Source organism: Rhizophagus irregularis, chromosome 12 (assembly GCF_026210795.1).
Source record: "Rhizophagus irregularis chromosome 12, complete sequence".
NCBI lineage: Eukaryota > Fungi > Glomeromycota > Glomeromycetes > Glomerales > Glomeraceae > Rhizophagus > Rhizophagus irregularis.
The window spans coordinates 2,959,285-2,982,827 of NC_089440.1; the positions used below are offsets into that span (position 1 = coordinate 2,959,285).

The 23,543-nt window shown below is 28.3% G+C and overlaps 6 protein-coding genes across 7 annotated transcripts; 2 read left to right on the forward strand and 4 right to left on the reverse strand.

Moving 5' to 3' along the window:
• Positions 1-3,373: 3,373 nt before the first annotated feature.
• OCT59_004155 (Pre-mRNA-splicing factor SYF1) lies at positions 3,374-7,031 on the forward strand (the record flags this gene model as incomplete). The annotated part of the gene is made up of 14 exons (XM_025320274.2): positions 3,374-3,418; positions 3,509-3,787; positions 3,854-4,048; positions 4,288-4,587; positions 4,679-4,987; positions 5,062-5,282; positions 5,356-5,434; positions 5,508-5,708; positions 5,775-5,861; positions 5,941-6,126; positions 6,202-6,405; positions 6,470-6,586; positions 6,658-6,869; positions 6,944-7,031. The coding sequence occupies 14 exons, from the start codon at positions 3,374-3,376 to the stop codon at positions 7,029-7,031; spliced, it is 2,523 nt and encodes an 840-aa protein (XP_025171718.2).
• Positions 7,032-7,272: 241 nt separating this feature from the next.
• OCT59_004156 (uncharacterized protein) lies at positions 7,273-12,312 on the reverse strand (the record flags this gene model as incomplete). Its single annotated transcript, XM_066148108.1, has 12 exons — positions 7,273-8,404; positions 8,485-8,634; positions 8,722-8,859; positions 8,936-9,088; positions 9,166-9,312; positions 9,388-9,554; positions 9,634-9,804; positions 9,930-10,728; positions 10,807-11,053; positions 11,161-11,606; positions 11,860-12,188; positions 12,276-12,312. 12 exons carry the CDS (start codon positions 12,310-12,312, stop codon positions 8,159-8,161), a joined length of 3,030 nt encoding a protein of 1,009 aa, XP_065996740.1. The 3' UTR covers positions 7,273-8,158.
• Positions 12,313-17,602: 5,290 nt separating this feature from the next.
• On the reverse strand, positions 17,603-18,584 carry OCT59_004157 (uncharacterized protein; the record flags this gene model as incomplete). The annotated part of the gene is made up of 1 exon (XM_025320276.2): positions 17,603-18,584. The coding sequence occupies one exon, from the start codon at positions 18,582-18,584 to the stop codon at positions 17,670-17,672; it is 915 nt and encodes a 304-aa protein (XP_025171720.1). The 3' UTR covers positions 17,603-17,669.
• A 161-nt stretch (positions 18,585-18,745) lies between these two features.
• OCT59_004158 (uncharacterized protein) lies at positions 18,746-20,920 on the reverse strand (the record flags this gene model as incomplete). Of its 2 annotated transcripts, XM_066148109.1 has the most annotated exons (10): positions 20,776-20,914; positions 20,634-20,711; positions 20,415-20,561; positions 20,116-20,322; positions 19,757-19,846; positions 19,544-19,685; positions 19,381-19,464; positions 19,239-19,309; positions 19,000-19,173; positions 18,746-18,898 (listed from the first exon to the last, which is right to left on the reverse strand). In XM_066148109.1, exons 1-10 carry the CDS (start codon positions 20,893-20,895, stop codon positions 18,746-18,748), a joined length of 1,266 nt encoding a protein of 421 aa, XP_065996741.1. In that variant the 5' UTR covers positions 20,896-20,914. The 2 variants fall into 2 exon arrangements, with proteins under 2 accessions (XP_065996741.1, XP_065996742.1); XM_066148110.1 differs by having other exon boundaries at positions 20,116-20,561; positions 20,776-20,920.
• Positions 20,921-21,017: 97 nt separating this feature from the next.
• On the forward strand, positions 21,018-22,393 carry OCT59_004159 (uncharacterized protein; the record flags this gene model as incomplete). The annotated part of the gene is made up of 4 exons (XM_025330647.2): positions 21,018-21,123; positions 21,195-21,465; positions 21,551-21,630; positions 21,702-22,393. 4 exons carry the CDS (start codon positions 21,018-21,020, stop codon positions 22,391-22,393), a joined length of 1,149 nt encoding a protein of 382 aa, XP_025171722.1.
• OCT59_004160 (NADH-ubiquinone oxidoreductase 30.4 kDa subunit mitochondrial) lies at positions 21,788-23,513 on the reverse strand (the record flags this gene model as incomplete). Its single annotated transcript, XM_066148111.1, has 6 exons — positions 21,788-21,992; positions 22,053-22,370; positions 22,446-22,567; positions 22,630-23,229; positions 23,307-23,384; positions 23,447-23,513. 4 exons carry the CDS (start codon positions 23,511-23,513, stop codon positions 22,488-22,490), a joined length of 825 nt encoding a protein of 274 aa, XP_065996743.1. The 3' UTR covers positions 21,788-21,992; positions 22,053-22,370; positions 22,446-22,487.
• Positions 23,514-23,543: the final 30 nt, after the last annotated feature.

The window sequence follows — 23,543 nt, forward strand, 5'->3', positions numbered from 1 at the left end:
AGTATATTAATTGCCAATCTGCCTAAAAACGGCACTGCGTTACTAATAAAATTCGGGGATAATAGCGATAATAAAAAAAAGAATTTTTTGCATCTTGCGCGCGAAATAAGTTTCACCCATTTTACAAACAGAAATATCATAAAAACAATATTTTCTTTCATTTTATGACAAGTCATATTGCCAAAAAATTTTATAATTATATTTCTGTAACTGGTTTTCTTCAACTTTCACTTGTTTTTAATAATAAAAATATTTTAAAAAAGCTTTTAAAAACAACTTTAGAAGCTAAAAATTATAGGTTTTTATTGTAAATAATGCAATATAGTAAAATGAAATATTGAAATTTCATATATTTTAAGGTGTAAATCTGACACGCATGCATAGTAAACTCATTATTTTGCATACAAATGTATAACTTTTTTTTGCAAATTCATTTTTTTTAAGTATTTTTTCAGTATATCATATGATTTTTTTTTATAGTCAATATGTCATCTATGAGATATCCTTTTTTGAAGTTTATGTTCTAGCTCAAAATTGGCAAATTTAACCCCGAATTTTATTAGTAACGCAGTATCAATTTTAGGCAGATCGGCAATTAAATTAATTTTAAAAATTCTGATATTTTCCATTTATTAAAAGGCAATATTGTAAATTATTAGGCAGTTTATTATTTATTTACATTTTATATATAAAGTTGTAGCATAAATATACTGCTGCTATATCTTATTTTAATTTGATATCATAATTTTAATTGTACTTTTAGTAATTCTCAATGCTTCAGCAGTTTGCTTACGTAATATGAACATCAGATGGCTTATTCTCATAAAATTAATTTAAAAAGTGTAATTGCAATCATTAATTACCATATTTTTCCAATATTAAGCACCCCTTTTTTGCAGGGATTTTGTGCGAAAAGTTTAGGGAGGTGCTTAATTTCGACAGTTTAGAAAAATGCCTTTTAAACGTCTTTAAATTAATTTAAAATTCGTTTAAAAAAATTTTGCAAAAAAAAAAGTTTCAGTAGTTAAATTTTTTTATTTGTAAATATATTTTTCAATAATAATGTAATTTTGTAATTTTTGTTTTTTTCGATAATACAGTCAACTCCCTCTATAGTCACTCCCATTATAGTCACATTCTACTATATAGTCACACCAGTTGAATGTTCAAAACACTTTATTATTAAAAACTATCCTATATAGTCACAATCTATCTATAGTCACTATCACACCTATCTTCAAAAATCTTATATTAAAAAGAACCGTTTATAATCACAGTTATATAAAGAATATATTAAATAACCTGGCATCTAATAATCGTACAAAGATGTATCATAGCTTGTTAGAATCGTCTCACTGAGATGAATCGAATGGTGGTAGTTTTATCCTTTTGCGATCACTGGCTGATGAGTTATTCAACAAAATGTTAAGCATCAGCATTATTATATTTCTTAATTTACGTTTACTGCGCCATTTAACATTTTGCTAAATTTCTCGGTACCTAGTGATTGTAAAAAGACGATTAATAGCTCGTTGGAATCGCCTCATCAAGACGAATCGAATGGTGGTAAGCTCATCTCTCTGTGATCAATATTGACGGAGTTACTGCTTAAAAACAATTTAATATTTTTTAATTTTGGAAATTGATCTAGTGATTTGATTTCGATGTATTTTATACCATTAGATTCATCGTATCAAGACGAATCGAATGGCGGTAAGATCGTCTTTCTAGGATCAATATTGGCAGAGTTATTACACAAAAACCATTAATATTTTTTTAATTTCGGAAATTAATCTAGTGATTAGATTTCGATGTATTTTATACCATTAGAACCGTCTCATCAAGACGAATCGAATGGCAGTAAGATCATCTCTCTACGATTAATATTGGCAGAGTTACTATACAATAAAGTTTTGAGTATAATTTTGGCTAAAATTATGTTAATTTTTGGCCGGAATTATGATATACTAATATAAGAAATTTTTTATATAGTCACATCTCTTTATAATCACCAAATATGGACTGTCCCAAATGTGTGACTATAAAGAGAGTTGACTGTATAATAAAATCAATAAGTATTCGGAGAGGTGCTTATTTTCAGTTTATACTTGATATCGTGCAAAGTAATGGGGTGCTTAATTTCGGGGGGTGCTTAATATTGGAAAAATATGGTATTACTATTTTTTTATTATATTTTAACAGTATTCTATTTTATTTTAAAAAAGAAAAAAGGATGGTATAAGAAAAAAAATTAAAAATCAAGTACTTTTAATTATTATTTATCAAATATATGAATTTCAGACCGTTATATTTTGTTGTGCAATATTTGACCTTAATGTAAATCTTATCTATTTTTAGTGAAGTATGAATCTTTTTGCATCAGCCTATAATTAAAAATATAGTATATAATTGATAATTACTACTTTGTATTGTAATAGTAAAAGTTGCAATTTATTACTATTTTTAAGCTCAAAGTGTTGTAATATTACAACACTTATGATTTTTAAAAATTTTCTTTTTTGAAAAATAAAAATTACAAAAATAAGTTTTGTAAAACAGATACAAAAAGAAATGATTGATATACTATATTTGTATAATTGGCAATAGAACTTGGACTTAAGTTAGGATGAGTCAACTCGAGTAAAGCGAGTCAAAAATTTTTTTAACTCAAAGAGTATTTAAGTCCAGGATTCAAGCTAAGACTTGAGTTAACTCAAGTTAATTTGAGTCAAAATTAAAGTGCGGGCCAAAAAACTTATCCATAATTTTATTCAGACTGTTATAATCATAATGCTGGCAGGAATTACAAATAGGATTCAGCTGGCACTATCAACCACATGATCCCAGTTGACTCAAGTCAAGAAATTTCTAACTCAAGTGCGAGTTCAATTCAAGTCAACTTGAGTTACATGAGTGCGAATCCAAGCTTTAATTGGCAATAATTACAATACTATAAATATACAATACTAGTAATAACAGGTAATATAATATTATAATAGTTGCAACCTTACAACCTTCTAAAAATAATTACATATCACATCTTTAATAGTAATAAATTTTATAGTAATTTTTAAAGGTAAAAGATTTTAAATTTGATATTATTATTTTAAAAGGTCATAAAAAACAGTAATTTCTATAAGTATAATTGCATGATAGTATTACTGTATAAACTTCATTTTAATAATAATATAAGTACTTAATTTAATTATTAAATATTAGGTATAGTGAAATTTATAAGATCACTGTGTAATGTAAGTATGTAACACAAATCAGTCACGTGGGATGAAAATTTTGGTAAAACGCAACGCACACGATTTTAACTAATTCTTGTTACTTGGATAGTTGGATTTCTTTTAAATAAAAAAGCTTTACAATGGAAGTTGACGGCAATGATGAAAACCAAGGGTTTTATATGATTGTAAGTGGGAAATCTTTAACATTAAATGTTCAAGATCTAAAATTTCTCATTTTTTAATTAAAATCTAGATTTGAAATTTATTGTGTATAGGAAGAACTTGATATTCCTTTTGAAGAAGAAATTTTACGCAATCCTTATACATTAAAATCATGGCTTCGATACATCGACCATAAATCTGAACAACAATTGTCACAACAAATTTTTGTTTATGAGCGTGCTCTCAAAGAGTTACCTGGTTCTTACAAATTATGGAAACAATACTTAGATCTTCGAAGAGAACACGTTCAAGAGTTAAATCCTGTTAGATTTGAAAAAGAATATTTGAAAGTTAACAATTGTTTTGAAAGAGCATTGGTCTTGTTACATAAAGTAAATATAAGTATATGATAGTTTTAATTTTCCGCGTTTATGCTGACTTTTTTTGTAATTTATTAGATGCCTCGAATTTGGTTAGATTATTGTAGCTTTATGATGAATCAATGTAGAGTTACAAAAACACGTAGAATCTTTGATCGAGCATTAAAAGCATTACCAATTACACAACATCCAAGAATTTGGGAGCTATATTTAAAATTTGCCAGGTCGGTGGGAGGTGAAACAGCAATTCGATTATATCGAAGGTATCTTAAGGTGAGATTGACATTCTCTTTTATACTTAAGTTTGTTCATGATTACGTTATGTGAGTCAATTATTGGAGGTTTGTGGGTCCAATATTACGACACGGTTTGCCAATCATTAAGGAACTATTATGGCAAGGGATTACAAAACTGACTATCGTTTTGTGACGATGGACCCACTGCAACAATAGATGATATACTATCATTCCGGCAAGACATTTGCTCACTATATAGCATGAATCTCATCATAGTTGGAACCAGACCGTGTTGAAGAATATATCGAGTTGTTATTATCACTCAATCGATACGATGAGGCTGCTAAACGACTTGCTCAGACTGTCAATAACGATCGGTTCCAATCAATGTTCGGCAAATCCAACTATCAACTGTGGATGGAACTTTGCGATTTGATCTGTGAACATCCACATGAAATTAAAAGTTTAAAAGTTGAACCTATTATAAGAAGTGGAATCCGTAGATTTACCGATCAAGTCGGAAGATTATGGAATTCCTTAGCAAATTATTGGATCAAATTGGGACATTTTGAAAAGGTTTCTTTTTTTTTTTTATCATAAAAATTTATATCTATTTAATTGTTATTATTTTATTTGCTTTTTTTATTTAAATTTGTTTAATATATAGGCAAGAGATGTATTTGAAGAGGGTATTAGCACTGTAATGACTGTCAGAGATTTTACACAGATATTTGATACTTATGCGAAGGCTGAAGAGACCGTCATTGAAAGAAAAATGGAAGAAGCAGCGGAGAGGGCGGAAGAAGGAATAGATGATCCAAAAGCAGATTCAGAATTAGATCTAAGGTTGATGCGATTTGAACAATTAATGGATCGTAGACCTTTTTTGGTGAATGACGTTTTGTTGAGACAGAACCCAAATAATGTCCATGAATGGGAAAAAAGGGTGGCATTATGGAAGGACAACCACACTAAGGTTATTTTTATTTAGATTATTACCAACAATTTCAATACCTTGTTGGCATTTAATTTATTATATTTAGCGTTTAGGTTGTTGAAACATATACGAAAGCAATGAGAACTATTGACCCGAAAAAAGCAACTGGCAAATTTCATGTGTTATGGACGAACTTTGCCAAATTCTATGAACAGGGTGGTGACATTGAGAATGCCCGAACAATCTTTGAAAAAGCTACACATGTTGACTTTAAAAACGTTAATGACTTGGCTGCGTTATGGTGTGAATATGCAGAGATGGAGCTACGACTTGAGTACGTGAATATATATTTTATGCGGAATAAGAATAAATAATTACGTTATTCACTTATTATAACTTCCTTAAAGGAATTACAACAGAGCCTTAGATGTTATGGGTCGTGCTACAGTTCCTCCTCGCAATCCAAATGTGGATTTCCGTGATGAGGTTAGTGATATAATGTTATAGTACGAAATAGAATATTGTATGTATTAATTCGAATTTATTTATGTTTTGATAGAGTTTACCGGTTCAACTACGCGTTTTTAAATCAATAAAGTTGTGGTCATTTTACGTTGATCTTGAAGAAAGTATTGGCACGATAGAATCTACTAGAGCAGTATATGATCGAATATTAGAATTGAAGATCGCTAATCCTCAAATAATCATTAATTATGCGAATTTTCTAGAAGAGAATAAATATTATGAAGAAAGTTTTAAGGTAATTTTACGATTAAAGCATATTTCAAAATACGGTATTTGTAACCCATTAAATATTTTATAATAGGTATATGAACGAGGCGTAGAACTTTTCAATTATCCAATTTCATTCGAGATTTGGAATGTATATTTGACAAAGTTTATTAATAGATATGTACGAATTATTATTATTATTATTATTATTTAATAAGTATATGTTTTATTTTGATTATTAAAAATTTTCTCAATTCAAGGGAGGTCTCAAGTTAGAACGTGCTAGAGATCTGTTTGAACAAGCTCTTGAAAAGTGTCCTCCTAAATATGCTAAGCCCTTATATCTTATGTATGGTAAATTAGAAGAGGACTATGGTTTAGCACGACACGCGATGCGTATTTATGATCGCGCAACCAGATCAGTATCTGATGAAGATCGATTCGAGGTAATTTCAATTTCAACTGGCAAAAGATCCGATACCATTACGTCATGTATTAATCTAATAACCTGTTCATTTAAGATGTTTAATTTTTATATCGCCAAAGCGAGTGCTAACTTTGGTGTAACTTATACCCGTGAAATTTATGAACGGGCAATCGAAGTTTTACCTGATAAAGAAGCTAAAGATATGTCTTTGAAATATGCTGAATTGGAACGTAAACTAGGGGAAATTGATAGAGCAAGAGCGTTATATGCTCACGCATCTCAATTTTGTGATCCAAGGGTTTGTAATCATTATTTGTTTAATTTGAAGAGGTTCCAATACTAATTTAGCAATTTATTCATAGACGGTACCATCTTTCTGGCAAACGTGGCATGACTTTGAAGTCAAGCACGGTAACGAAGATACATTTAAAGAAATGCTTCGAATCAAGCGAAGTGTACAAGCTCAATATAATACAGAGGTACGATACATAAATTCATTTATAATGATCGAAAATCAAATATAATAATATTTTTCTCTTAACTATTTCAGGTTAATTTTATATCCGCCCAAATACTTGCTACTAGACAAGCTCAACAGAGTGGTCAAGAGAGTGGTCAAGTGCAAGGAGTACCTTCAAATGGATCATCAGTTTCTGAAATTTCAGTACCGGGGACTTCTAATGCAATGCAAATTGCAGAACAAGAAGCCATGCAAACTAAAGCAAACTTAACTTCTGTTTCTAAATCAATGACATTTGTCCCGTGCGTATACGATTCGTTTGAGTCCTTGTAAATATTAATTAAATTATTAACCATGCATATTGCAATTTCTTTAGTTCTTCTACGCAAGTAAATAAGGAAAATGTATCCTCTAATCCATCGAATCCCGACGAAATAACTATGGACATGGATGATGATCTGTAAAAATTATTAATTTTTAATCACATCTTATTATTACATGAATAAATGAAGTGATTTATTATCTTGTAATGCTCTGCAAAATCAGCTATTTAACTTTAAAAAAGTATAAATTGCGTCATGTCATCATAAAAATGAACGAAATAATATTAATTTTTGGTGATCTTTTATCTATCTTTTTAGACAATTTTGAAAAGAAAAAAAATTGGTATATAAAGTATATATTCCAACATGAAAATAAAATTTTTTAGAAATATATATTCACATATTTTCGTTTATTATACTTGATTTTTTTTTGTTTGGAGGGAATTTTTTTTTTTTGAAAAAAATGAATAATACTAATTGCTATTGCTAAGTGAATTATTTGATATATATGTATATATATTTTTTTTAAAAAAAAAATGGAAAAAAAAATAAAATATATTGGCAAGAAGTAATACTAAAAAGAAAAAAATACAGAAGAGGTAATGAAAGAAAAATAAAGTACAGAGTGAAGTATAAATTGTATAAAGTTCGAAATATTTTGTTTATATGTTAGGATATAAAAAAATTGCAAAGGGGAAGTATAATAATTTTTTTTGTGTATAAATACAACGGGAAAAAAAAAAATACAGAACATATAGAACATATAATTATTTCTATGTTCCGAATGCACATCATTTCAAGATGTGAATATTTTAACATGTAAAGGAAAAAAGTATTTCTACAGGTAAGTTAAACTATAAAGGGAAAATGAAAAAAAAAAAGAAAAAAAAGAAAAATTACAGAAGAGAATTTTTTTTTGTAATTTATAAATTGTGCTAAAGTTTTAAAGATTAATATCTTTGTGAGGACAAATAATACATGTAAGCTACTATCATTACAAAACAGCTATTTTTTCACAAAGGAATCACAAATACATTTGTATAAAAGTGTAAACATGAGAGGCGTTTGTTGTATATATATGATACAAGTTATATCCGCCACGCAAGTCTAATGAAAAAAAAAATACAAGTCATAATAAATGGGAATGAATATAAAGTGTGAAAGAACCACACGTCAATGACTCTCCCTCCAAAATATAATAATATAATAAAGTAAATATATATAATATAAATATATATAAAATTGGGAAAAAAATCTCTTTTTCGTCATTAAATGTAACGGAAACCTGGTGTTGTATAATCGTTCATACCAATTATACTACCATTCATGTTGCTGCTAAAATTTCCGGTAAAATTGCCAAGATTACTCAAACCATGAAACGGTAATCCTAACATATTAAGCGAACTCAACGCCTGCATTTGTTGTTGTTGTTCGCGGTGAAGTTTCCCTTGGATGCGTTTGCCATACGGTGTATTACGAATAAAAGGTAAAAGAGGTCGAATACATTCAGTTAACTACAATAATTATAATAATTACGTATTAACAAATTTATAAACATAGTAACAAAAGAAAACAAATTATCACGATCACCTACTTGAGCGCGTTGTATCGGATCAGCGTAATCTAAGGATGTCTGAACTACATAATTAGCATAAGAATCACGTAACAATTTGTCCAGTTGATTCCGGTTGAGCATCTCGTCAATCAAAAATTTTCGTGTCTCTGGTTCCGCAACCCTTATACACTAATTGGACGAACAAATATTTATATCATAAATTATATAACTGTTATATAACTCCATCAATTTTTAAAAAAAATGGTTTTAATTTACCTTTTCCATTACGTTTGAACTAAACTTTTGCACAGATAACGAACATACGTTACCAATGAATTTTCGAATAAGAGAATCTGCGAATCGATTATCGCCGAGATCTAAAACGTATTGAACAACGTAATTGCCGAATGGATCCTAAAAAAAAAACAGATACAACATTTTAAACCAAAACCTTTAAAATTAAATAACGCAAGACATTAATTATTATTACCTGCACTAAGGTAAGAGCATTATATGTAATCTCTGTAACAAGTTGAATTTTTTGAGTTTCCGAGGCATGATCAATACAACGTTGTAGTACACAGCATCCATGACGGTGTGTCGCTACCTCAATACAATTCTTGCTTATGATGTTGTAAATGAACTATATAAAAATGTGTGTATATACGTCAAAATAAGAATATTTAAGTTATAATTATTCGACAAACAATTTATACTTACTTGATTGTCCTCAGAACTCAAGCGATTCAAACATTTTTGAATAACGTGATTTCCGTTCAAGTCTTTAATTAAGGTCACAACGTTGGGGTTAAGAGCTGCTATCACCATACGAATCTGTTTTTTAATTACGTAACCATTTGAATGGAACTGTCGTTATGTAAATCTTATGATATAAAAATGTTAAACAATTTTTTTAAGAAATGACCAAAGAAATCAAAATACCTGTTGGGGTGTTGATAGGAACTCTATCATTTTCTGAACAGCACGAGTACCGTGCATGTTTAATGAAATGTTTACTAACTCCGGTGCTACGGTCTCTATAATTATAGTTCGTTGATCATCATTACAATATTCGAGAAGTTTTTGGCAAAGATAATTACCAAAGGGATCTAATATTTATGGAAATAAAATCAGTGAGGACATATTCAAACGTTTAAAGTTTTAAAATATAAATATATAAAAATTTACCTGTCATGAGTTCAACAAAGTGACTAAAGACTTCATTGAATATCATTCCGATATATTGTTCATTTTTCTCTTCAAGTTTCTTTTGAAGGTATCTACATCCATGCTGATCTTTACAAAAAGAGTATATCTCACCTACTAAGTCTTCTAACATGATACCAGCAAATCTGTTCACTATTAATTAATTATGTAAAACATTTTTTTAAATACTTTTCTTAAAAACATATATTCAAATTGCTCAATTACATGGATACAAACGTGAAATTATAATTTTTTATTATCATTAATGTTAAATTTACCTTCAAGATCACCGCTCATCCTTTTCTGATTCATTTTAGAAAGAGATAAAATGCTATTCGGATGTACCAATCTCATACTATTGAGGGTTGCTAAATTTTGATTGTAATTATATCCGGTTGTTGAAGGCAATAAATTCCCGTATTGACTATAATAAGCGACACCTCCTTGATATCCCACCATTTGAGCTGTTACATTCATATTAGCTTGTCCTGATCCGTTAAACGTATGTGTGTGCGAGTAAGAACATCGCTCTCCGCGTTGACAATATCCTTGTTGATAGAAACGACAAACTGTGTTACCAGTAATATCTCCAGCAGTAGTTACATTTGGTGATTGATGACTAATTTGATTGTCCGTTTCTAAAAGTACATCATTAGCAGCACTTGCATTAAAATTTGTCGAACGACAACCAAGTAATCTAGTTGCACTAGCTAAATTTGGAGTTGAATATGATGATGACAGTTTTGGTACTCGTTGTGATTTTGAAATTAATATGTTATTGTTATTATCTATGTTCAAATTGTCCAATTTCTTTCTATCACTTGCATATGACATTCCACTTGAAATATTTACATTATTAGCAGACATGTTTGTGTTAACTGTAGAAGTTGAGATTGTTTTTTTGTTTGAAACTTGAGTCTCTGACAGTAAAGGACCTAATTGATCCCTATTGGAACGTAATTGACAATTATCACCTTCACCTGGCTTTTGACAGAACGCGAATGAATCCACACAACGATGACGTGGTGTGGACTGGGGTAATGGTGCAAGATCAAGGGCTGCGGAGCATGCAGACAACTGAAAATAATAAAAATATATATTATTAAAAAAAAAAAAAGCTCGAAAAAAAAAAACGATGAATAAGAGAATAAATACCATTCCTGGGTAACTGTCCCGACGAATCAATACTGGAAACAAGTCATCATCTGTATTCATTTGTAAATATCGACAAACGTATGAAGACGACGACGTAGAAGGATTCGTACCTTCTTCATCAAGTAAAAAGTTCCCGTTAAATTGAGGGAATACCGAGTTATCATTATTAGATGCGTTGGTCAATGTCGCGTTCCTATGTTGTGATGGTGGACCTTGTAGTTCAACAGACGTGTGTATGAAATCTTTCCTATTAATTGACAAAAAAAAGAAAAAGAAATGAAAAAAGATCATGAGCAATGATGATAAATTACATAAAATCTGATCATCTCCCAAATAAAATTAAAAGAAACATACTTAACATTCTCAGAAACCTTATCTTTCTTGTTCAATCTCTCTCCTCCAGGATACGAAGGAGCCTCTGGTGATTCATTCGAATTACGACGAGAATTCGGAACAGATCGGGATGAAGTATTTGATCTCTGCTGAACATCGGTATGAGGCAATGATTCAGAGTGAAGGGAGTCAAATTGATTTGTATTTGTGGTTAGATTTCCTGATACAGTATTTAATCTCGGCATCGTGTTGGATCGAGCACGAGTATCATTCGTTATTAAAGAAGGAGGCGTATTAGGTGCGCTCGCGCTTACAGCTGATATACTAACACTATGCGATTGACTTTCTAGCAAATCTTGTTCTTCTTTAAGCTGTTGGAGCTCGAGCATTTTCATTTTTGTTTCAAACAACTGGCGTTGTTCGTAGCGTTGACGTTCGTGTTCTATTCGTTTCTGCTCTAACCGTTTCTGTTCCAGATTAGTGAGGGAATTTTTTAAAAAAAATGTTAGAATAAAATGTAGATTAATTATAAAAGTTATGAATAAAAATTTACAGTCAACTTCCAAATAAAGCTGACATTATGATTTGTTAATTGTGACATTGACTATATATTAGGTTAATGACAATACATTTATTTGTGATAGTCATACTTTAAAAATGATCACAGAAGTACAATTGAGCGTTTGTTTACATTAGTTTAATTTTAAAAATGTTACATACCCCTGTACTTGAATTTTCCGATTCTGATATATTATTATTCGAAATATTTAAAGAGGCAGCCGCAGCAACTAATAAATCCAATGAGCCTCGATCATTATTGTCAAGTGAACTACGCTCTATATGCATTTCCGCACTAAGTCTATCACGATTAGATGATAAAGTTGGATGATGAAGTTGAGATTGAAGATTGTTCATATTGTGATTTCCATTTAAACTCCGTTGACGTTGAATGTGACGAAAATCTTGATTTTCTCGCGTTTCTGACGTAGTTGAGTTATTATTGAGTGAAGTAGTTAAATAAGATGATGAACTTGTATTCGTTCTTTTATCTGTTGTTGATTGTATTGATTTAGTATGATGATATTCTTTGGGGAATAAAAGACTATGATGATGATGTGGGAAAAGATCACTTGTACGTGAAAGAGCAGCAACGCTCGTTGGTTCTGGTGACATTTTTGGAGATGATTATTGGAGTTTTATTGTTTGACAAATAAAATAAGTTTCTGGACCTCTCCCCTTTCGTCTAAAAAACTATTTTTGAAAAAAAAAATAAAAAAAAAAATAAAAATAAAAATAAAATAAATTTAGATTCCCTCGAATTTTTCTTAGCAGATTTATTCCCTGGTAAAACAAAAAAAACCAAACAATCAATAATGTTATTTTGAGTTAAGTAAGTCTTAACATATAAGAAGTTTTGGTTAACCGCGTAAAAGATCTGTTTGTATGATAAACACTTACGAACGCTAGTTACGAACGAGAAAAAATAAAAAAAATAAAATAAAATAAAATAAAAAGGTATGAAAAACTTTTTTGTAGTGATTTACAAAAATAATTTTCTTTGAGGAAAATAAAAACAAATCAAGAAAAAAAAGCTTAACCGATGTAGAAAATGTTGAAAAGGTATAAAATATAAATAAATATAGCACAAAAATATGCGCATATTTTTTTTGTTGTTTTTGTTTGGTTACGCCCAGCCGTTCACAACTGTTATGCACCTGCAGGTAAGGTTTTTTGTTGGTGAAAACCGATCGATCTCTCGCGAAGTAGGTTAAAAAGGAAAGGAAAAACAAGATAAAACTTATGAAAGTTTATTATCAAATATAAGTTATGGTGTTCTGAACTGAAAGATTCAGTAAAAAAACACGTCTTCTTTACGTTATTGAGAAAATAACGTATAAACCGCGAACAACGCGTTCAAAAATACAAAAACAAAATAACAAACAAAGTCTTCCGCGGAAACCCGAACTTTTACGATTGATGGGAGACACAAGTGGGAAAGGAAAAGCATGAGAGTTACGAATCAGAAGATCAACTTACCCAAGGAACTATAAATTGATTATGTAGCCGAAATATTGATAGAGAACACGTAATAAAAAGAACAAAAGAGGTTTGGAGTTATTCTTAAAATAAAAAATAAAAGAAAGGGTTCTTTTGAAAAAAAAAGAAAAAAAAAGCGGGTCCTTTTTTTTTTAAGAAAAAAAATGTTTACAAGTTATATAAATATTTTTTGTGAACCTGTTATTTTGAAGGAAAAAAAAAATAAATCAAAATCATAACAAAGTCAATAAAAAAAAAAAAGGAAGAAATTAGAAAAAATCGTATTCAAAAAAAAAAATAAAAAAAAATAGCAACATAAATCGATGTAAAACTTGCCAGAACGGGATGAAGAGAAAAGAATAGATAATTTTTTTTTTTTTAGAGAAAAGTTTCTAATATAAATTTTTTTTCCTGATAAAAAACTATTAGTTGGATTGCTTTAAATAAATAACAAATCAATAATATAATGGTATAATATTATTTATGTATCTTTTCTTTACCGCATTTAACCAGTATGCAGCTTGATGCTTTACTTGTATGTAAAGTATATTTTGATTGGGGGGAAATTTTTTTGGTTAAATTTTTTTGCAGAGAAAATTTTTTCCGAGTTTTTATAATATGACTTCATATATAATAACAAATTTTAATCTAAAAAATTTTTTTTTTTTAGTATATATAATAAATAATAAAATAAATAATAAATTAAATAAAATAATAATTATATTTAAATCGTTTAAATCGTCTAGCGACTTATATTATTATGCTAATATGAATGATCTATAAATATGATAAATTAGACTTGAAACTTCAAATGTCAAATGTAAATTGTAAATATAGCAAAAAAAATAAATAAATAAATAAATAAAATAAAAAAATGCTAGCGAAAATATTAAAGTTGAAATTTGTGAAAGAGTAAAAAAAGTAAGAACGAAATTGAAAGGACAAGAATAATTTTATTTGCTATTCAAATGGATGATATTTTAGTTTTTTTATATTTATCAAAGTGAGGATTTACAATATTTTTTAAAGTATGATCCTAAATCAAGGAAAGAAAAAGGAATTTTATGGTCAAAGAGTAATTATTCGACTAGACTAAAAATTGATGATGTTCAAATATTTATGATCTTCCTTAGTATATCTGTACATCTTTTATTTATTTTATTATTTATGCAAAGTATTAAATAGATGAAAATCGACGCAGTGCAAGTAACCGATAATCTTTTCTTAAAAGGTAGATCGACCATGAAAGTGTTGTCTCAAAATGATCGAAGTGAACGATTTACATTATTTCGGAGAATCCGTTGAAAATTTTTTTTTTTATATGCATAAATTCTCGAGGGTTTATGATTGATTAGGTACGACAAAATATCTGATTAAAAATTTGATTAATCAATTTGAAATTCAACCTCAAAATGTATAAGAGAACTTTTAAATCCCCCCTGTGTAATTAATTTATTCGCTAAACATTCACATTCCAAGATTCTGTTTGTGAAGCTGGAAAAAAAAAAAGAGGGGAGGGAAGAAAATTTATTAAAAAAAAGTTACGCCGAAAGTCATCATTACAAACAATGAGATGAAAAAATCTAACGAATATACAAGGGTTAATACAGTAATTACAGTATACGTAGTTATATATTTCTAGTTTTCTTACCAGGGGGGTTTTGTTTGTAAGAAAACGCCAGAACGTACTTTAACGAGTTAAATTGATTTTAAAATCCCGTTTCTCTTTTCTATTTTAGGGAAAAGATAAAAAGATTCAAAAACGCGAAAAGCTCGAATTATTATTTATACAGGTTTATAATAAAATTATTAAAACGGGAGATTTTATGGGTAAGGAGGCGGAAACGGCGGTACTAAGTCATGATCTTCGTTTTACATCATAACGGTTGAAAAAAGCATGATTGTATTTTAAATACTTTTCTAATTTATACAAATCAAGATGAATTGGGCTTTTTTTTTATTCTCGTGGCTTTTTGTTGATATTCAACTTGATAGAAAGCTTGAGTTCAAATATAAATATAAATATTAATAAATATATATGCCTATATTTGTCATTATAGAAAACTTTTTCTCGCCACAATTGAATGAATGAATGAAAGAAGGATGTTCTGTGCTCCAAACAGAGTTTAATTAAAAGTTCGAATAAAGTTCGAAAACGGTGGAAAATATGTGAAATGAAACGTTTGTTTCTTTTCCAAATGACAATCTAAACGATTGTTTGAGAAAGGAAGACTTTCCAAGTTTGTAAATTGATCATATGATTCAAACAACTTTTTCATCCCAAACAAAAAGCGAAACACTGCGAGGTTGCAACGCAAAACAAAACCCCTTTGAAACCTTCCACTTCTAGACGCAACTTCCCCCCAACTAATATAATACTTACATTCGAATATGATCATCCTCTTTATCTTTTACATAACGGGAAATGTACGGAAACATCCGGACCTAAATTTTCTTTAAAGAAGCTGCGGTGTTCCCAAATATTTTAGCCTTTAATAAGCAGCAATTAAAGCAGGTTTTTTTGTAGGCGGAAATTCAGTCAACATTGAAAAAAAAAATTTTTTTTTTTTTGACAATAGTTTGGATAATATATTATTCGAATTTAATAGACTATTCATAAACTATTGAGAGACTTACAGTAATATTTATAATAAATAAAAACTTCTCACACTTTCAATAAAATACGAGTTTTTCCCAGTAAAAAAAGAATTTATTTATATTGTTTAGATTATTTATATCTGAATAGAACGGAAACGAACCACCGATCTAATAAATATCACAGTTCGGTTACTTTGGGGCGCAGTGGATCAAAATAATTTTTCGATTATGATGATTATAAATAAATATTTTGGGTTTAGAAAAAAAAAAATCTTGAATTTAAAGTTCATAAATTACTCTAACAAAAAAAAAAAAAAAAAAAGCTATTAAAAGTGTTTCACTACGTAATTATTAAAATTTTGGGCAATATTTTTCTTTGATATTTATTTAGTAACAAGTTATTAATAAAAAAAGATGTTTTACTAAAAAAAAAAGGAAAAGCAAAAAAAAATATTTTTTATATATTTAATATATTTATTCCGCGGATAATCTTAAATTTCGAATTATTTAATGGGCACAGAAAAATCAAGATATTTTTACCACATAAAGTAAATAAAAATATAAATAAGAAATTTAAGCAATCCATGTGTCGGAAATTTTTTTATGTATAACATTATTAACATAATATATTGTTAATTTACATTTTTTATATTTGTATTTAAAATAAGCTTTATGCCTTGCAGATTTGTTTTAAGAGAACAGTTATTCATCATATGATGATTTTTTTTTTTATTTATTTTCCGCGGAAAATGAATTTGTTAAATGTCGCACGAACCGCCACAAATAACTTTTTTAATTCTATTAATAAATCTGCATTTTATTAAATATACATGAAATTGGCCATGTGATTTAGAAAATAAAAGGTTAATACGCGGAGATTTCTTTAACAATCTGTGATAGAAGTCCGTGATCCGTAATTCAATTTTTTTTTTTGTTTGTTAAATAACCATACTACATCAACTACGCCAACGATAATCGTGTCAATGCGCTATTTGATGATTTTTCACTTATTTTGGCCATTTTTCATAAGTTAATCTTTCTTCTTTCTTTCATTAGTTTCCTTTTCTAGGATTTCTGTTCAACATAAATGTTATAAAAAATATTCAAATGTCCAATTATTATTGTATTTATTGTATTCTTTTTTTAAAAAAAATAAACAAAAACAAAAAAAAAAATTTTTTTTTTTCGCTTTTTACCGATTTCTTTCTTTCAAAAAAATTTTTTAAGAGGTGTCAATGTTTATAAATCTTTAATGCATTCACACTTGACATTTCACACTCTTTTGCTAATTTACAATTAAAACATGCATATTTTTTTGAACAGCCATAAACAACAATTGAAAAGCCCCAAGCAAATTATGGTAAATCAACCTTTTTTTTGGAACCATGAGAATTTCACAAGCATGATCGATCGCTTTATAATTACGGCTTCATCTTTTATTACGGCATTGGCCAGAATTAGAAAATACAATGTGAGTCATTAACTCATTATTATATGATAATCCAAGCATATGATCTCAATAATCCATTTTTTTTTTTAAACGTATAAAAACCCTCATTTTTTTTTTCTTTGTCCATATTTTAACGAATAGGACGAATGAATGTTTTGGTTACTTGTTTCACATAATAGTAATATATTTTAATTAATTGCTTTAAAAAGTGTATTTACTAAACTTTAAAAGATGAAACGAGGAATGAATAATAAATTATTATTTGAGGTGAATAGATGAATTACATGTGCGTTTTTTTAAAGTCAGTAAGTCAATTACCAAATGTTTATATTTTTATTTTTCAATATTAAATATTCCATTTTATGAAAAGATAGATATGGGATGATATAATAATTATTATATTTTATTTTTTAATATAAATAAAAACAATAAAAATAATTTATTCTTAAATGTCTTTTACATCTTGTTCCGCTTTATCTAACCAATTTTTAAATAATTCATTATCAATATCAATATCAATATCATTATTATCATCATCATCATCATTATTATTACTATTATTTAATTTTCTTTTTTCTATTAAATGATCTCTAACCATCTTCAATCTTTCAATAGCAGTTCTTTGATGTTTTAAAGTAATATTTTCATCTTGATCATTTTTATTATTATTTAATTCATTCTTTGCTTCAATAATTAATTTCTTTAAAAATTTTGGAATACCATAAACATCATCCGTATATGTAGTTTTTAATAAATATTTTTCAATATCTTCATTTTCTAAAAATTCTTCTAGAATGAATTTAGAATCTTCTTTTCCATTTAATGTTGTTTGATTAAATTCTTCATTATAAACTTGATTTGTATAATCATTTGAATTTAAGAATCCTATAATTTCATTTCCATCTTCAAAATTTTCATTTATTAGATTGGTTTTATGAGGATAATGATGATGAAAGGGATACATATGTGATTTAGCTGAAGGACATGGTTCAATTTTATCCATGTATTGAACATTATGATTTAAAATCCATTGTTCCCAATCTTTATTTATATTATAATTTTCTTCATTATTATAATTAACATTACGAAATCTATTCTCATTTCCTTCTTGTGAAATTTTATTATTCAATTCTTGTAAAAAAAATGTACTTGTTGATGTTGTTGAACTTTGTTGTGGTTTTTGTTCATTAATTTGTTGTAATAATGTGGTTACATTACTTCCGCTTGAAGGAATTAACGTTTCGCGAATTAATTCGTTTGCAGAATTACTTATTGCCGAAATGAATTTTGCTTTTCCCTTATCTGTTGAGTTATTTGCATCTGAACTATTTGATTTATTATTATTCTCTTGATTAGACATGATTTTTTTTTCCTTTTTTATATATACTAAAGAAGGAAAATGTGTGGCTTTTTATAAAAAAAAAGAAGATTGTAATACATTGTTCTATAATAGCCAATAACGTTCAATTATGTACAATCGAATCATACGATATCTATAATCCGCAGTAAAAATTACATCACTTAATTATCAACCATGAGTCTTAAAATCATTTTGTTTTCATTTTGTCCATCCCTTAATTCTTCTTCACAGACTATCTCCGTTACCCCAAATTTATTAAGTAATGTAATGGCAGTTTGAAGTCGATGTAAGTGATTTTGTTCCGGTGGAAATTCCTACAATAAAAAAAAATAAAAAGAAAAAAAAAAGTATAAATATTACATATATATCTTAAATTAATTAAATCTCTAAAAATATAACTTTTTGAAATATATACCAAACCAAGTTTATTAATATATATTTCTTGATTATCAGAATCAAGTAATATTTCAACTATACGCGCGACTGTACTACCGAGATTGTCGATCGGAAATAAAAATTTACATAATTTTTTCATATTTACTACACAATTAACCCTTAATCCTTGATATTTAGATATATCTTGTAGAATCTTCATAATATTATAAAAAATTTAGTAATTTACGTTATTTGTTAAAATTAAATAATTATCCTTACCTTGAAATGATCAATGTTTAATGATTTTAAATAAAAACCACATAAAGCTTCGAATTCGTTGATGTCGTCATCTATTCAAGTTATTAAAGGATGCGTTAAAAAAAATCTAGATGAAAAAAAGTTTAATTCTCATTTATCTTACCTTGCGCATAAAATTTCGTTTCAATTTGTTTTAAAGCACGTTTAAAAAATTCAGGTTGGTTTTGGTATTTTTTCTTTTTTATTCCTTTAAAAAATAATAATAATAAAATGATCTGTATAAATAATTAAAAAAAAAATCAATATAAACTATTATTGTAATTCACCTTCTCCGGAAATATTATCAAATTCATATTGAGTTTCATTCAGTGCCCTCTGCTTATCGTTCAAAAAAATAGTTTTTACATAAATCAGATTATCTAAATCTTTAATTTGTTCTTCCATCTTTTCTAATATAATTCCCGTATTCTTAAACGATAATATAAATTAATGAGTTCATTGTTTTTACGAAGTTTGTTATGTAAACACGTTATACAAACCTTTTTACTTGGTGATTTCTTTGGTGACTTGATCGCAGAAGGTTTCCGTTCGGCCATAACCTTTTGTTTCTGAAGTTTAAGTTCTTCTTCCTGTATAAATATATAAAATATATAATTTTTGCATAATATTTTTATTAGATTTTCAATGATCATATAGATTTTCCGCTAGTCTATGACTACCCGCAATCTATAATACACTCAAATTACGCGTTTATTATATGCTTTTGATCTGTTTATTCAAATTTTTTTGGCTAATACTGGTCGAAGTTTAATTTTTTTCGTTGATTATTTTGTATAATTACGCGCGCGCATAAACTGCAGTTAGAATGATTAGAATGAAAAAAAAAATCATTCATTACTTTTTGTTCATATTCTTTCTCTAAAGCTTCAACATCTTTTTCCATTCTTTTCATCTTTTTTTTTAATTCCGTCAATTCCTTTTTTGTATTTATTGTTTTTTGTTGCTTTTTTCGATTAACTTGAGACAAATGATTTCCATTTTCCTTGAATTCTAATTGAGATGATTTTTTCATTTCTGCATCTAACTCCATCTCACGTTTATCCACCTTTAAAAAAATTTCGATCATCATTAAAAAAATAAATTATAAATTTTAATCATACGTATAGAAAAATATATGTATCTATATATATATATAACCTCCTCTTGAAGCTCATTCTCTCTTATTATTAATTCTTGTAACATTTCTTCTGCTTTTGATAAAAGAACATTGATGCGAGGTTCGATTTGAACCGCCAATGAACTTTGAGTATCACGTATCTCTGGTTCAGTGACTAGTTCATATACCTATTTCATTATGCCAAAAGTTTGAAAATTAGTTATAATTATAAAAAAAAAATAAATATGATTTTGACTAACCCTTTGACAATCAAGTAATTTTTTTATCCTTGAAAAGTCGCGCGAATTACTTTTTAAATTAAATAGAGTATTCTGAAGCTATAAATTTTAAATTAATAAACTTTTTTTTTAAACCAAATTTTATATAGTTGTAATGAAGTACCTTTGAAGAACTGTCTTGAAGGCGGTAAACACATTGTTCAAGACTTTGGATATAAGTCCTTGGCACTTGAGATGTATCGATAAAACGTATATCATTCATTTCATTCATTCTTGGACTCATTGTTAAGTATTCAACCAGTGTTCAGCAGTTCAACAGTTATTAGATGAATAATAATATAATAAATCACGTGCTTTATATCGCGTTTTACGTCATTCCGTGTTTTCACACTGATTAAAAGTGTTATGCGTAAACCTGTTTATACAGAAAAACGGATCGCAAAATATATGAAAAATATGGAACTTAAAAATATAGAACTAAGACCGAGAATCGTAGATGCTCTAAGATATGGTAGGTAAAAAAACGAAAGTGACATATTATTCATTTATTTTTTACGCGTTTTCACTTTATTTTATTTATAGCAAACTTTGAAACTGTATCAGATGTGATATATCATAACGAAACAGAACTTTCAAAGATTTTAAACCTATCTTCAAAGGATATAAAAGAACTTGTAAAATGTATAGCACAAGAGATAATAAAACCATGTCCATTAATATATCCACTTACAAACGCTCTAAAAATGCTTAATTCGGGAGAACAATGTATGTTAACTACGGGTGATGACATAATTGATAAAATCCTCGGCGGGGGAATTATGTCACGTGGAATTACAGAAATTGTAGGCGAGAGGTATTATTAATCTAATTTATATTATAGGAAATAAATCATAATTTGGTAAAAATTATTTATTTTTTTATTATCGTTATTTATGTAGTGCTGCTGGTAAAACACAATTATGTTTACAACTTTGTTTAACAGTCCAATTGAAAAAAGAATTAGGTGGACTTGAAGGAGGTTTGTTATTCTTTTTGCTTTTTTTCCTTCGATGAAGAGATTTCAAACATTAAAAATCTAAATTGATACAGGAGCGGTATATATAAGCACCGAAGGAAATATTCAGATGCTAATAAAACGAACGCGGCAAATGACACACGCGATGAAACAACGATATGATGATCACCTTAAAGATGTGGATTTATTGGATAATATTAAATACATTACTGTTCCTGACCTGGACACACAATATCAAGTCTTACATTTACAGTTACCAATATTACTTTCTCGGAGTAAGATCCGGTTGGTGATAATTGATTCTATTGCAGCCAACTTTAGGGTTGCATATAATTCATCTAACGGCTCAACATTACTTCAACGATCTAAAGAACTTTGTAGATTAGGAACTAAACTCAAAGAAATAAGTGATCACTTCCAATTACCTATAGTTTGTGTCAATCAAGTTTCTGATTTATTCTCTAAAAATGATATTAGAGAGTATATTGGAAATAAAGATGACAATTTTTGGGAATATGATTATTATCAGAAACAATTTTTAGCTGGAAAAGGTTCAAAAATCCCAGCATTAGGCTTGGTGTGGTCAAATACAATTAATTCAAGGATTATGCTATCCAGGGCCGATAGAACATTAGTAGGCAATGAAGATAATAATCAAAGGACAATCACATTAATGATGGCTCCTTATGCACCTAGACGTTGGGGTGAATTTTATATTGATTTCGAAGGAATACATGGAAAGACTAACGAACAATTGTATTATTAAAAAATAAGTAGAAATTTAATAACAAAAATAAAAATAAATTATAAATATATACATGTTTTTATTTATTAAAAAATTCAATTTATCTATATAAGAGTTATTTTTTTTCTGGATCTGGTGACTTTGGGAGGAGATTCTCAACTTTGAAGGAATCAGGTCTATCATCGTGACCAGGTCCTAGAATATAGTTTAATTAGCTAAAATTATTAAAGAAATGAAATTAATATTAAATTCCTTACCTGTTTGTTCCCAAGGAGAAGCGGACCCTTCAAAGTTTCTGAATGCTTGCGTTAATTCTAAAGGTTCAATAACAACTCGTTTCCTTTCTTCATCATAACGAACTTCAACATAACCAGTCAAAGGAAAGTCTTTTCTTAAGGGATAACCTTCAAATCCATAATCTGTTAAGATCCTCCTTAAGTCAGGATGATCCGTGAAATAAACTCCATACATATCATAGACTTCTCTTTCGAACCAATTCGCTCCATTAAAAAGAGGAGTAACCGAAGGGACAGGTGTAACTTCATCGGCATATGTTTTCACCCGAATTCTTGCATTATAACGTATACTTAACATGTTGTAAACGACCTCAAAACGATTTTGACGTGTTGGATAATCAACACCGCAAATGTCCATGACCTGTTTAAACTGCGCACCTGTATGATCACGTAAGAATGTCATTACAGGGATAATAGCACTAGGAGCAACATAAAGTGTTAATTCATCCTTATAAACTGAATATTGTTGTATATATTTTGGAAGCATGGACAAAATATGTTTTCCATATTCATGAAGTGATTCATTGCTGTTTGGTTTTGTTGCATTAGAATTAGTATCAGCTGTCCAGACAAAGTAAAGTAAATTTAATTAAGAATCAATTTCTGAAAGAACAATCATTAGTGTAAAATAAATTCACCTTGTTTAAAAACTGGACTAGAGTGATAATGGAATCTTGAGGTTGATGAATAAATTTTACAAAAATTCGGTTGAAGACCTATTATAAAAACCAATTAATTTAAAAAGCATCGATAAATGTTATTTCTGAAACTTTCGTACCTATAAATTTTGGTGTACGTTGTAGGCCAATGAGTCGACGAAAAACGGACGAGGTTAATGAGGCCATTATTAAAAAAAAAACCGTTAAAAAAATAAA